General features: G+C 46.3%; 1 protein-coding gene across 2 annotated transcripts in view; it reads right to left on the reverse strand.

Annotated features, from left to right (window-relative positions):
- Positions 1-294: 294 nt before the first annotated feature.
- LOC144162474 (uncharacterized) overlaps positions 295-13,615 on the reverse strand; it is an 84,409-nt gene continuing 71,088 nt past the window's right edge. Inside the window, exons 1-2 of one of the 2 annotated variants that reach the window (XM_077693014.1) lie at positions 6,142-6,581; positions 295-2,314 (exon numbers count right to left, since the gene is read on the reverse strand). In XM_077693014.1, the coding sequence (XP_077549140.1) occupies positions 1,978-2,304 (327 nt within the window). In that variant the 5' untranslated portion in view covers positions 2,305-2,314; positions 6,142-6,581 and the 3' untranslated portion in view covers positions 295-1,977. Of the gene's footprint in view, positions 2,315-6,141; positions 6,582-13,615 lie in introns of those variants that run through there. The other variant, XM_077693015.1, reaches the window with a different exon arrangement.

A 13,615-nucleotide genomic window follows, 5' to 3' on the forward strand; every position in this document is an offset into this window, starting at 1 on the left:
CATGGGAGAAAAGTAATGCGGCTGAGTGAGCTAAGGGGCAAAGTAACGAAGAATTACGGGAACGCAAAGGCGAAGCTGCTGTCGCAATAGCATGTGAGCAGACCTAAGTGTGCGGATTTTTTTTTACATTTACTTGTTTCCCATCACTTTGCGCAACTGTAACGAATAAATGTCTTACCTTCGCCAGTACGCATTTTTGCGCGGATGCAAGGAGTTATTATTGCCACTCCACGGGCACATTTTTCTGGTGCACTCCCCACAGAATACTGACACTCAAACAACGAAACACAATAGGCAATTTCATCTTCTGTTTTTATTCTGAACGCCGTACACACATGATCGCAAGCATAGCCAGAAATATGTACAAATGGTGTCAGCATAATGAAGTATATACAAGCACATGTGAAACATGCTGAGTGACGAGCCTTACAACGAACTATGCGTGAGAAAAATAACCTTCAGGCTTTGCTCCTGCATGTCGGGTGAAGTGAGAGGCTGGGATGTATTCTGCCTTGTACTCGCTCGTATTCTTCTACCACACCAGCCTTGAGCGTGGCACTTACAATGAGTGTTAAACGTCAACTGTGCGTGAACTTTATACAAATGAAAAGAGAAGGATAAATGTTGCCGCCTCGTTAGAATTCGTCACCTCGCGTACAGGGGATCATGGCAGTAATTAAATAAACAACCAAGCATGTGAGCGAGACTTCGCATGTCAACAATGAGCGCTATTTACAGCTATATGTACACAGTCACCGACTCACACTCTAAATCGTGTGCAACTACTCTCGAGCATCAATGCTCAGTGCAATAGCTAAATGCCTCGCAGCATACTTCAGTTAGGGATACAACTAGAGTGTATCCTGGTTACAACGAAGCTGTCAAGAAAGAAACTGAGTTTATTATAAGAGTAATTTCGCCAAAACCGGGTGTGCGTTGCTCTCCACACACTGAAGTTGGGGCTATAAGAAAAAGACGAGTAAAACGTGAATTTCAATAAGGTGATTCCGTTGAAACGAGAGCCCAGTATATATCTATTTTTATGGTCAATTTTGAGTCGCGCGTGTGTCAATAAATACTTCTTCTCGCTGTAAAATGTGCAAACAGATCTTCAAAACTGCTCGCTTTTGTTGCAGTTTATCTAAGGAGGCCCAGGAAATAGATGGTTCGAAGCATCGAACACATACCGGAATCGTCTTCGCCACAGAGGATTTCGCTGGTTCATGCAGGTAAGACGTACAAATCCAGTGAATATTGCTTGAAAGGTGCCTCCTCGCCAAAATATCTCCTTTGCTGAATGAACAGCATCTATTCTTACGCAAACTGGTTGCCGATCACTCACGCTGTTGCGGCCTTTTAACGCAACAGTTCAGTTGTGTTTTGCTTCCTCTAACGCAGTTATGCGGAAACAAACTGTAAATAATACTGATGCAAGACTTACTACTATAGTATTCACATGTTCACAAACACGAACAGCTCGCTTATACAAAAATTTCTTCAGGGACATTGATGGCACATCTCGGAAACTCGTACTCATTTCTGTGAAGGTCTTTATAATAATTCATGCGGGCTGGCAACGATGGGACTTCCAGCAACGTTGCGCTGGTCGTACAGCCACCTATGTGTTCTTTAGTATCAAGAACCAGATCACGGAACACAAGAATTCAATGTCGGAGGCTAGCAAGGGCTCTTTCATGTCATTATGGCAGAAGCATCCGTAATAAAACACAGTGGTCTCCTGGAAAAGTAACCGTCAGGCATAAGTTCACATGCTCAGTCTCTGGACAGCCCCATAATCGCGCTGAGTGAAGTGTGTCCCTTGATGTGCTCTTGCCCTGGCCTCGTGGACGTGCAGCAGCTGACCTTCCACAGCGTGATAATACGACATTTCACAAATTGCACGTCACCAGTGACACCAAGATTTCAAAAACGAGTATTGAGAACCAGACGCAGTTGTTCTGGAAGTTGTGCATGCCATCAATGGCGGCGACGCTCTCTGATCGCCGTGTCGTTGACGATAGAGTCCGGCGAGTAGCGCAGGAAGTGCTCGCAGTAGTCCTGCAGGTTGTTGAGGTTCGCGCAACACGGCTCGTACGACTCCCTGGCGCCCGTCACATAAATGCACTCGTCGCAGATGGCCTTGGCTCGTGAGTCCTTGGTGCAGTTGCTACCGGCAGCCACGGCGTTGCCGCCGTCCACGCCGCCGGACTGGACGGGCATGGCGCGACAGCCCGCCCGCGTGCTGGCCAGCAATAGGACCAAGGCGGCGGACAGGAGTAGTGCGGTGGTGGTTGATCGGGACATGGCGGTGATTCTGCGTAGGGTGAAATAAGGAATATTTTGTTATCACAAGGTTAATTGACAACGCCTTGGTTGAAGACGTACGCATGGCAGTGGGGGTACGGACACTTGTAGCTGGCTAAGAATTAACACTTCAGAAGCGCGAATGCTGGCCGATCCCGACATTAGGTGCATGCGAACCCGCAGGCAGCATTATGGTACCATCCACCATTATCATCACTTTGGTTCTACGCTCCAAATCTTTTGCAGTTCACCCTTCACACAGCTGTCAAAGCGTCCCATTATGTGGTGCCAGCTTCTGGCATGTAAAATAAAACCGTCAGAAAAGGTACCCGCAAATCGCCAAATTCATCTACAACGGCTAGCACAATGTCTCATCAAAATTATGTAGTCTCCAGCTCATGCTGCCGTTCTTCGCAGCAATGGTGCGGCGCCAACAGCTGCCCACGACCTAACCCACAAGGCGAGCCAGGCATTGGGCGTGCAGCTAGTGGCAGATCTGTGCACTACTGTCTTTCCTAGAAATCACACAGCAATACAGCATCGAGCGAATACCCTGTATGTAGTGCACACAAAACATAAACATCTCCATAAGGAACACGAGTGTCTCCTTCGAGGCATCCAAGTGAACCCCTTTTTACACCACGTTACAGCCCACTAGTGGCCCGACGTTGCACCTCTTGCAAGGCAGCTTCTGTGAGGCTCCTGCACCCACTCATGTGGGGCTGGGATCAGAGCTCCGCCCAGCACGTCCCCTCCACCAAGAACCTTGAGGTAGCTCTATCTAGCTTGTACCAGGATAACTAGCTTTGGGCTGATGAAGAGGGCCCAAGAAGTGGGACGGTATTGATGGTCCTGAAATAAGGAATCTTCCCCAGGGCTCTGCTCCCCAATAAAACGTTCAATCACCCTTCTCACACTTGTGATAACCATACGGGTGCGGAAAGAATTATCGAGGGCACGACGTTTTAAAATACCACAAAAATGGGCCACTGTAGAACATAGTCGTTTATCAGCTGAAAACAAAAAGTGTAGAGGTATCTGCCCCCCCCCCCCCCCTTCTTTCTTTCAGAGAAGTGAACACATCTGCGTATACTAAAAATCATTTTCCATCAACACCTTTGTCGGTGCAATACTGGCATTTGCGTAATAGCGCTATGCCAACCGCAGCACGTGACTGCAGATGTCTTAAGAAACGCGGCTCTTGTATTGCCGACGTTTGTTTCACCCCCCGAACACCCATGCTGGCACAGATTTCACTTAGTTATGGCGACAACAATCGCGGTTACCAGCCCTAGGAAGTCACCACGTCCGCGCAGCACTGTCGAAACACGTTCGTTAAACGTGGTGTGAACTTCGAGAAGGTTGATTGGTATACAGTACCGTAAGCAAAACACGCGGGAAGGTAGGAATGCCGAAGAATATTCCACAGAAGTGCGTCCCTGTAGTATTTTGAAACGCGATCTGTCTTATTGGGACCAAAGGCGTTCGGTCAAAAAACTATTGTTTTTCCCATAGACTGGTTGGTCGACCTAAAAGCTCCGATAAGATCTCTAGACACGCGGAGCTTGCATGAAACCGGGCTTCTTTCATTGCGTCAAAACGGTTACTTGAGAAATCGCGAAAAAGAAACTGTTCTATGGATGAGATCAGACTCGCATCGATGACGAGGAAGGAGCACGATAGTATATCTTTCTCATAAACCACGTATCGGTATATATTTGGATCGTTCCTAGATGCGTATACTTAGTGGGCGAAAAATTGTCGCATGGGTCCGTTCGTCGTTTGCGATTTGGGTCTTTGAGGGTTTGAGGGCCGATTAGACACGCTTTCAGCGAAGGTTCGATGCACTTTCAGCTTTCGCCCTTCTATCTACTCTCTTTAGGAAGGGATGGCAAATTTTGGTCGCAAAGTTGTCCAGTGTTAACCAGTTTTCAAACCGTTCGCTCTAGCCTGTAGATTCAGTATGTTCGGTAAATCAAAATGGTGTTCAGTTCACCCATACGTTACGTTGTCCTCAGAATGACACAAATAACAACCAAACTAAAAGATTGAACAGTAGCCACAATAAAAAATCATTTAAGAAATAATGATACATAAAAAAACGTTTGACAGAAATTCAAATCTTAAGAGCTTATGATATTCATTGTCGGTGCTTTAATTACACCTCAAAGCTACCTCCTTTCTAATACCACTATGTGTATAGAGCGTACGTGTATGACCAGGGCATGTTCGTTGACACTCCAAGGTAAATAATCTCTGAATTTTTCTGTGAAATATTAAACCTCGGGTATTTGCACAATAATTTTTTTTTGTGTGTGCGAAAGGTTGCCCTACGGCTAAGAAAATATTCTCATATGCACAACACTGCACCCGTAGCGCACAAAAAATCAAGAAGAGACCGGTGCTGGGGACCCCATATCCAGCGCGTTAGATCTGGGGGTTTGCCAGAATGGAGCCCTGTGTCGGAGGTGTTGCGTTCCAACGTCTCTAAGGCCTGGGCAAGTCCAGATCAAATGTTCAACGTCAGCTCCTGACGCAGAAGCACGCAAAAGGGGCAAATGTCCGCAAACGGGGAGTTATATCGGGAAGGCCAAGGGTGTGTAACTGCTGGGGATAACGCCACCCCAACCCGAAGCCTCCGCAGCACGACCTCCTTCCAACGAGCGGGAACACTGGGGAGGTCAGTTCCACGCGGTGGAAGTAAAGCACGCGTGGCGCGACGGAGGGTTTCCTTTTCCACCAGCAGAATGAAGACCCACAGTCGGAAGCAAGCTTACGCTTACAATGCACTGCTGCACATTTACACTGACAACATCAAGCTGAGATTGAACGGCACGTACACACTTTATTCCTATCTGATCCACTGTATTATACGCAGCTGAGCCCCCTAAGTTTACCAGCGTCTATAGCTCCGCTTCTCTGAGGAACAGACTGTTGTGCAGCGTAAACGATGTCTTCATAATGTTTTCTTATTTAGTTTATTGAACTAGTGGTTGCTTAAATCAGTACAATGACCACATTGCGCATGATTCTGAAGCCCTCGAACTGCTCACTAGTGCTTTAAGTCAAAGAAGCTAATTTTGAAAGCATCCACGGCGTCGTTTTAATGGCATGCCGTGGCTGTCACCAAACCCCTGGGATGACCAATACGAAAACTCCTGCCCACAGTTCCATCGACCAGATATAAGTGTACGCGTTGACCTCATGCCCAGCGGCAACACGTGTTACATAGGTACTACATGGAATGGGGCCAGGCTTCCGTAGCAATCTCTTTTTAGCAATACAAGTAGAATATAGACCTGTTAGTTACAGTGCGAACGTGGTATCAGACAATGCGAAGCTGTTGCCTCCAATGCAAACAATGTTTAACAAACTAAACCACGCCGAGAAGAAAGGAGTGACAAGAGGTCCTAGAACCACATTGCGCGTCATAGCAAACGCTGTGTGTCCTTCAGTCATCAAGACGCTCGTTGGACGTCGCAAATTTCCTCTCCTCATCTACCCTTGTGCTATCGATACAGCATCAGCCCCGTTGTCACCGAGAATGTCTCTTTCCCACAGCCCCTTGCGCTGGGGCGCAATTCGGCATGGGCCCTTCTGGTAAAACTTGGGACGCCCCTGCATTCACGCACTGACCGACCATCACTGAAGGCCTCAAATGCGAGCAAAGCCTTAATCTAATGCGCATTCGACCGCCTTGAACATAAAAATACGTAACAAGTCTCATTTCGAGCTGCCAATAATCGATCTGGTCAGGCACGCGAGCTTATCGGAAATATCGCGCATTTACAATGTGAGGATCCGCAAGATGGAACACGTGGTTCTCCCTTTGCTTACCGAACGACGGTGTTGACGAGGAATGTGCGCTGCCTGCGCAGTGTAAGGAGATTCGACTTGGCCGGCAAGGGAACAGGTCAGAGCTCGGTGAGAATCTTCGGGAGTCCTCAAAGCATGGAAGGGTCACCGAGGAAAGTGGATTACCACGACATGAATCGTCTTCGGGACTGCTTTCGAAACCCTTCCGGGAGCAGCAAGTTGTGGATAGACTTGGCAATCACGTCGAATAACAGAGCGCGTGCTGAGTTGAGGTTCGTGAGAGCCGAGGGAAGCGCCCGATGGTAGCCGGATGGGTCGGTTAACCTCAGAGCACGCCCGCGCCGTCACGCTGCCGTGACCCACAACTTAGCAGCTAACTGCTGCGGCGCCCACACTTCGGAGGATATGCAACTCGGAGTGCGTCCCCTCAATGTTTTTCTACTGTGTTGCGATGCTCGCTGACCACGTGAGGACGAGGGGGACGATACACTTCTTGCGCCAGCGGAGATAACGAAAACATCCGCAGCTCCTTCTTATCCCTCGCTCTCGTCGAGGACTTATCGAGATCCTCCCCTCCGTGAACGATGATGCCCCGCCCATCGACATCACCCTTCCCCCTCAACTCGCCGGCCTCCGCGGAAACAACCGACGGTTTGGTGGAACGAACAGCGTGCTCTGGGTTGTCGATAACAGCGCCGTTGCGCTAGAAGAACACGCGGCAGTTAGGCTTAGCTTGGGCGGAGCTTGGTGTCCCGTCAGTGTGCCAGCCAATAGGCGCCGGCCCCGCAATGAACTGTGCAGAAATACGGAAAGATAATTGCGCGCGCTAATCCCACCCACAATTTTTTTTTTTTCATTTATCGAGTGGCGAGATCTGCGTACTCGCATCACGCGCGATTGCCTGTGCTGCAGCGAGGGTGGCCGAATAGGGCAAACAGAGCGCTATGATTGCGCCCTTGTGAGTGTCTTTCGGTCCGTTTGCAGAACTGATTCACGCTGTCCCTTTCCACCCAAGCCAAAGTGGATATCTCTTCGGTTCGTAACTCGGCGACATTTTCTATTAGTTCTTTGATTAGTTGTTGGCACCGCCTGTGACTGTCGGCTGAAGGGTAGGTGGAACGACAGGCTGTGTGTATATGAGCCCTATCCGTCCGTACAGATATCTTACATCTCCCGTAATCTATAGACCGCTAGGCGCCACTGCCTCGGCGTGGGGTAAGTAGATAGAGTTCGGCGCCTCCTCCACCTCCCAACTTTGATACTGTCCTCATCATTAAACGTTTGCTCTATCTTTTATGTGGGGCGCGTCTATTGCAAGGACCGATAAAAAGGAAGCCTTATGGTGTGGAGGTGATTGGCTCTCTTTTATTACCAGTGGACAAAATGTTGAAAGATGATCACAAATAGAATTTTGTCATCATAATTTGTAAACGAAGGCAGGTCTGTGGCTGCCTTTGTGTATTTCCTTTGTTTATTTTCGAGGTACTTAAATCGAACGGCAAAAAAGGGTTTTGCAAAAGAACGCTTTAAACTTGTCCGTCTGCTGGTTCCACCATCACCCGCCGTGGCGGCTCAGTGGTTAAGGCGTTGCGCTGCTAAGCCCAAAGACGCGGGTTTTAGGAGTCTAGACTCGCTGCGGCAACCGCTTTTTGAATGGGGAGACTAAAACGTCCGTGTTTCGAACTTTTGGCACACGTTTAAGATCCGCAGGTGGCCGGGTTGGGCGGCGTTGCCTGAATGGACGTTAAAGCTCCCCAGGCACTAAAACTTATTCCGGAGCCATCCGCAACGCTCGCCTATCTACCCAGGTGTATACGATCACCTATAGATGTTATGCGAGTCCCCTGTTAGGCACAGAATTGAATTAGGCGATTTCGCGGTTGTCACTTTAACGGAAAACACCACACGCCATTTCACACATCAACAGTCGCAGTGGCAAAGTTGCGACGATTAAGCTTTCAACTGACCCTCCATTCATCGTTTTGTTCTGCCTTGACCCTATTTGATATTGCGACCTCCAGCAAGGTTGGAAATTTTTATTGGTGTGAAGGAATCTTCTCTGGAAAACATGGCGTCACCGCTGTTAGTGATTATTTTCGCCGACCGCTATTGAATTCATCCGTCCAACGACATATCGAAACTGGAAGCTGGCTGGACCAGGCGAGTGGCTGTCCATGGCGATTATTGATAAATAACGGAAACTTCTAACGGGAAACGGGCTTAGGCATTCTTGCCTGATTGATTCATTCATTCATTCATTCATTCATTCATTCATTCATTCATTGATTTTCCGGACATGGACCTTCATCATCATCATCACCCGCAACTAGAACCACCTAGCACCTATGAACGAGCGGGAGTGGCGCCCAAATTATTGATGTTGCTTGACTAACTCGTAACGTATATATGCGTCGACATCCGTGATTACGCAGAACGACTTATCACTTTGCACGCGACCAGGAACTCCGCAAAGAAAAACTTTGGTCTAACAAAGAAACAGTATTAAAAATGAATACAACGTTACGAGTGTGAAAACAAAAGTATACTACCCCCCCCCCCCCCTCCCTTGCACCCACTCCTAGAGTGTAAAAAAAGTGACTCCGATTACGCAGTCTACTCCCTGCTCATTCTCACTTCGAAATCTCGAAATCAATATTGTTACAATTACTTATAAAGTTTTCTACTTTTTCTTCGTTTTACATATGTACTATTTGATTGTCTTGTTTTATTAATTCAATTTTTTCTAGATATTCGTATTGAGTGTTTTATTAAATTTATATTTTATGTTCACTGACATTTTATGGAACATAACATCTACAATCTAGCTAATAATAACGTACTGTCTAGATGTTTATGCTGAAAACACGCTTTTCATCGAATCTCCTGTTTGCTGCACTTTGTAAAATCACGTACGTCAATCTTTATAAAAGGTCCCGTTGCAGTCTGTGACTTTGGTACCTCCTTCTGTATATCCCAAATATGTACTCAACATTCTATTTATAATAAAATCTTTTGACTTGACTTGACTTGACTTGTTCAAAATCGGCTTAAAGAACTCATTGCTATGAATTTAGGTATATAATACACAGTTGCTAACAATGAAGCCTTCGCAGCAAAACGTGCAGTAAAGCCTCCTAATTGCGGAGCCTTCGGGACTGGAAACTGGCTTCGTTATAGGCGCTATTTCGTTAAAAGTGGGGATTATTCGCTCCCCATGCACTGCCATGGAGAGTACGAAATGCTTCCAGTTACACCGAGATTTCTAATAAAGCGATTTCGATAAAGCGATTGGCGCCGCACTGCTTTATTAAATTTAGATCTAGGTGACAACGCAGGTTTTCACAATGCTGGTCGTTCCCGGCCGCCACATCAAAAGAACGACAGACTGGAGATTCTGAACAGCGCTTACGAAAGCGATCTTGTTATTTTTTTCTTGGTGCGTTGTCTACGTCCAGTCATTGGCGGTAAAAGAGAGAGTGAGAAGTTCGAGCAAAGGTGCGATTTTGTTTAATTAAGCACAAAGTCGTCCGGGGAACGTTGGGTCTCTTTTGAAGCTAGTTTCGGGGCTTCCCCTAATATATTCGATTTCCACTCGTCCCATTGTTTCGACCTTGATATAAACACTGAAGAGCAGCGTACGTGTGCGTCCTCCGTGTCGTTTAGGAAGGAAACAATGCCGGTCGTGTACGCCTCTTGAAGGGAGCGCACCATTTATTTTCAAGCGCGCAATATCGTTCGTTCACCCAACACGGAGTTGGCGGAGGCTGAACGGCCGCCGAGGGGCCAAAACAGCGACCGCTCCTTCTTAATCTTTCTAGGCCACAGAGCATGACCGTCATCTCGAGGCAGTACGGCGGATTCCGAAAGCACTCATCGGCACGTAGGTCGGTGGAATACGTGCACGCCAGGGTAAACTGTATCGCGTAAACAGAGTGGAACGGCGCGCAATTATTTCTGATCCGTGGAACGACGGCGTCAAATTCAGGTGAGAATAATTTAATGCGAAGGCATGAAATGAACAGTTGGCCGAGAAGGCCGGCGACGGCGTCGACGTCTGGGTCCGAAAAACGACTTTTTCGGCGGCGTTCCACAGCCTTAGCGCGAGCTTAAAAGGACAGCCAACCGATTTCTGTGCAGCATATGCCCTCTATCGCAAATGAAGTGGCGTCACTGAAAACACGTATAACAGAACCAATTTTTCTGGCAGGGCCCTGGGGCGTAAGAAAGCGGAATTTGTAGAACCAGCAGCCAAAACGAATGCTGTCAACAAAGAAGGTGAACCGTGCGGCGCATACTTTCCGCTGGACAAGTGTTGGAAAATGAACTTGTCCCTAGGTAAACCAATAATAGAGTGGTCTTTCATTTCTTTTGTGAGGTTTTTGCATGACACATTAAAACCGAACGTAGCTGTTTACATGTGAATGGTAATGTCACGTTTATAAATTACATGGCGCCAGGTTTCAGATAAAGTTTAGTTAAAGATTAAATTTTTTTCGCCAATTTATTTAGAAATTCCTCGTGGTCACCCCCCAATGCAAAACGCTGGCTTTCATATGGGGTAGACGACCGGCACTTCACAAAACCCGGTTGGCTATCCCTTTGGACTCTGCTCGTCCACGTCACTACACCGCCGATTAATCGCAGAGGAACAAAGCAGCCAAAGGAGTGAACCGGCAAGCAGCCAAGTTCACCGTCGTCGTCAACTCTCCCATTACGCGGCAGCGTGAGCGAGCTGCGGCGCAACGCATAGGAGTCAGATCGAAGCCATTCGAGAGCGTTAAGGCGGATCGCGAAGCAAGGCATTTCCAGCGGCAATGACTACAAAGCCCTGCGACAATGCGATGCGGAAGCAAGATTCCTGGAGCGTTCAACCGGACGTTCACGTTTTGGCGTTCCAAAGCCATAAGAAATGCGCAGGTGTCCTGAGACTTTGTAAATGTATTTCTATGTGGACTAAGCGAGAATGTCAGTGCGTCTGTTCGAAATCGTTTGATTTGTCGCACTTTTCTTGCGTAAGAAAATAATATTAATTAAAGGGCCTAAGGCCTTCAGATGTTATTTATTTATTTATTTATTTATTTATTTATTTATTTATTTATTTATTTATTTATTTATTTAAATATCCCGCCAATCTCTCATGGGACATACACAATACACGTCAGAGTTTTTAGAACCCTGTGGGATTACACATTCCGTAGACTATAGTACACATTACATACTCTACTCGACATTTAGTATGAAACGTTGTACACGCAACAAATCTAAAGAAGGAAGGCATACATTTTACAAGAGTAACATACTGTACAGGCTTCGATATACAGGTTACAACATTAATCTGCATATGGGATTACTGATTAATACTGCTCATTACAAACGTTCTCAGAAATTCATGATTTCATGATAAGATCATACACACACATTCACACGGTGATAATAAGTTATAGCCACATCGTGTTAATTAATTCGTTTTAGACCGCCTAAATAACAGTAATAAAAATTTGTGATAATTAGTCAAGACAACTTTAAAGGCACTCAGTGTGTCGTACTTTCTAGTGATACATTGGGTCTCGGGTCATAAAAGTCATTGAATAAAGAAGCACCAGGTCTTCATATTTTGATACCCCGCTGGTGAAACGTGTCCTCAGAAAGTGCCTTCTCAGCAATGCGTTTCCGTATAGTAGTGAAGCCTACATTGAAGGGGCTCTTGTTTAGTGGAGTGGAGTAGGCTTACGCATTAGATGACAATAGAAACTGGGGAGCTTACAAAAGTATTTTGTTCGCATTGCATATTCGCTGAGATGAATTACAACGCCACTATGTTTGCCTCCTCGACGGCATGCTGCGCATGCGCTGTTTCCATTCTGCAACGCCCAACCCCCACGGGAGGCACGAAGAACGCTCAAATCGCCCGCTGCCCCGTAGACTAGATAGTTTATTTTATTCCATCTTTCAAATAGAATTCACAAAAACAACACCAGAAATATGTCACCATTTGGCGCTACTCGAGGCTGCCAGAGCCCATATCGATGAATAATTTTCATGCTTTCGCCTAATGTAACCTTCCTAGTGAGTATTTCCCCACTTCGCCACGAACGGAAAAAGGAGAATCACCGGAGAGCAATGTTGTGGTAATATACTACTTGAGAGTCGAACGACATATTTCCGGAAAACGGATCATGAGAGTGTATTGTTCGCAATGAACATGACCGATTAACCGCGTATTCTCGTTGCACAACCTGCGGTGAACCATAATAAACGAAAAATGCGTATCAGAGGGTCGTTCCGATATTCCGTTCGCAAAAAATCTTATATGCGACACAGATATTAGCGCGCAACCCTCCCCGTCTTAACTCCAACCGCCTCATTTTGTAAAGGCGTGTTCTGAGAAGCGTACTTTCGAAGACACTTGCAATTTGCGTACTGCGGCGGGGATTGTAAAATCAGCGCACATTTAGACGCTGGCATAGCTGTGCAAACGTTTTAAAATTCCCGTTTTTCTAATTAGTACTTACTTCGCCGTGATGCTGTAAATTACCAGTCGTTTTCGCTAAGTGGTTAAAGTATTGTGGCGGTAAGCCTCAGGACGCGGGTTTGATCCCGGTTGCGGCCAGCAATTCTGGTGTAAGCTAAATAGAAAAGCGCCCGTTTGTCCAAATTTTGGCGCACGTTAAACATCCTGAGAATGACAGAATCATTGCGTATCCTTCCCCTACAGAGGACCTCACAGACCCGGTGTAGCTTCGGCGTGTAAAACCGAATTGTTGGACATTGTAAATGTTCAAGTGTTTTCCTGTATCAAACATGTGAATGTCGGGTAAGTATTGTCGTCCCGAAACATTGCGGTCACTGGCATTCCAATACACGTTGGATGCTAAATATTATGCCACATTTACAGTTAAGACGACTCTACAACCCTGCGAAGTTTCATCCCACGCAAAAATATTGTATGGTCGGCTATAAAAAATCCTTTTTATGGTTGTCTTTAACTATTTGGCCCAATTAACTATAGACGTTTCTATCGCTGTCTTCAGCGATTCGTGTCCACAATCCTACAAAAGTCCTTAGCTATTCGTATCGATATTCCTTTGGGTGTCTTTAGCTTCTTTTATAGACGGCTCTATGGTTGTCTAACTATTCGTATCGACATTCTTACAGGTGTCTTTAGCGCCTTCTATAGCCGGTTCTATGGTTGTTTTTAGCTATTCGTATCGACATTCCTAATGGTGTCTTTTGCTTTTTCCATGGATGGTTGTGTGGCTGTCTTTAGCTCTTCTTATCGCATCTCTATGACTATAGAAGCTAAAGACACCCATAGGAATGTCGATACAAATCGCTAAAGACAGCCATAGGAACGCCTATAGCTAATCGGGACAAATAGCTACCGATAACCATAAAAAGAATTTTCAATAGCAGACCATACGATATTTTTGCGTGGGATGTACTCCTGATAAACCATTAGTTCTTAGAAAAGCTGTTAAATAATTTTGGGTATTTT

This window comes from Haemaphysalis longicornis, unplaced genomic scaffold (genome assembly GCF_048455015.1).
Source record: "Haemaphysalis longicornis isolate Haplotype H1 unplaced genomic scaffold, Haemaphysalis longicornis Haplotype H1 scaffold_12, whole genome shotgun sequence".
NCBI lineage: Eukaryota > Metazoa > Arthropoda > Arachnida > Ixodida > Ixodidae > Haemaphysalis > Haemaphysalis longicornis.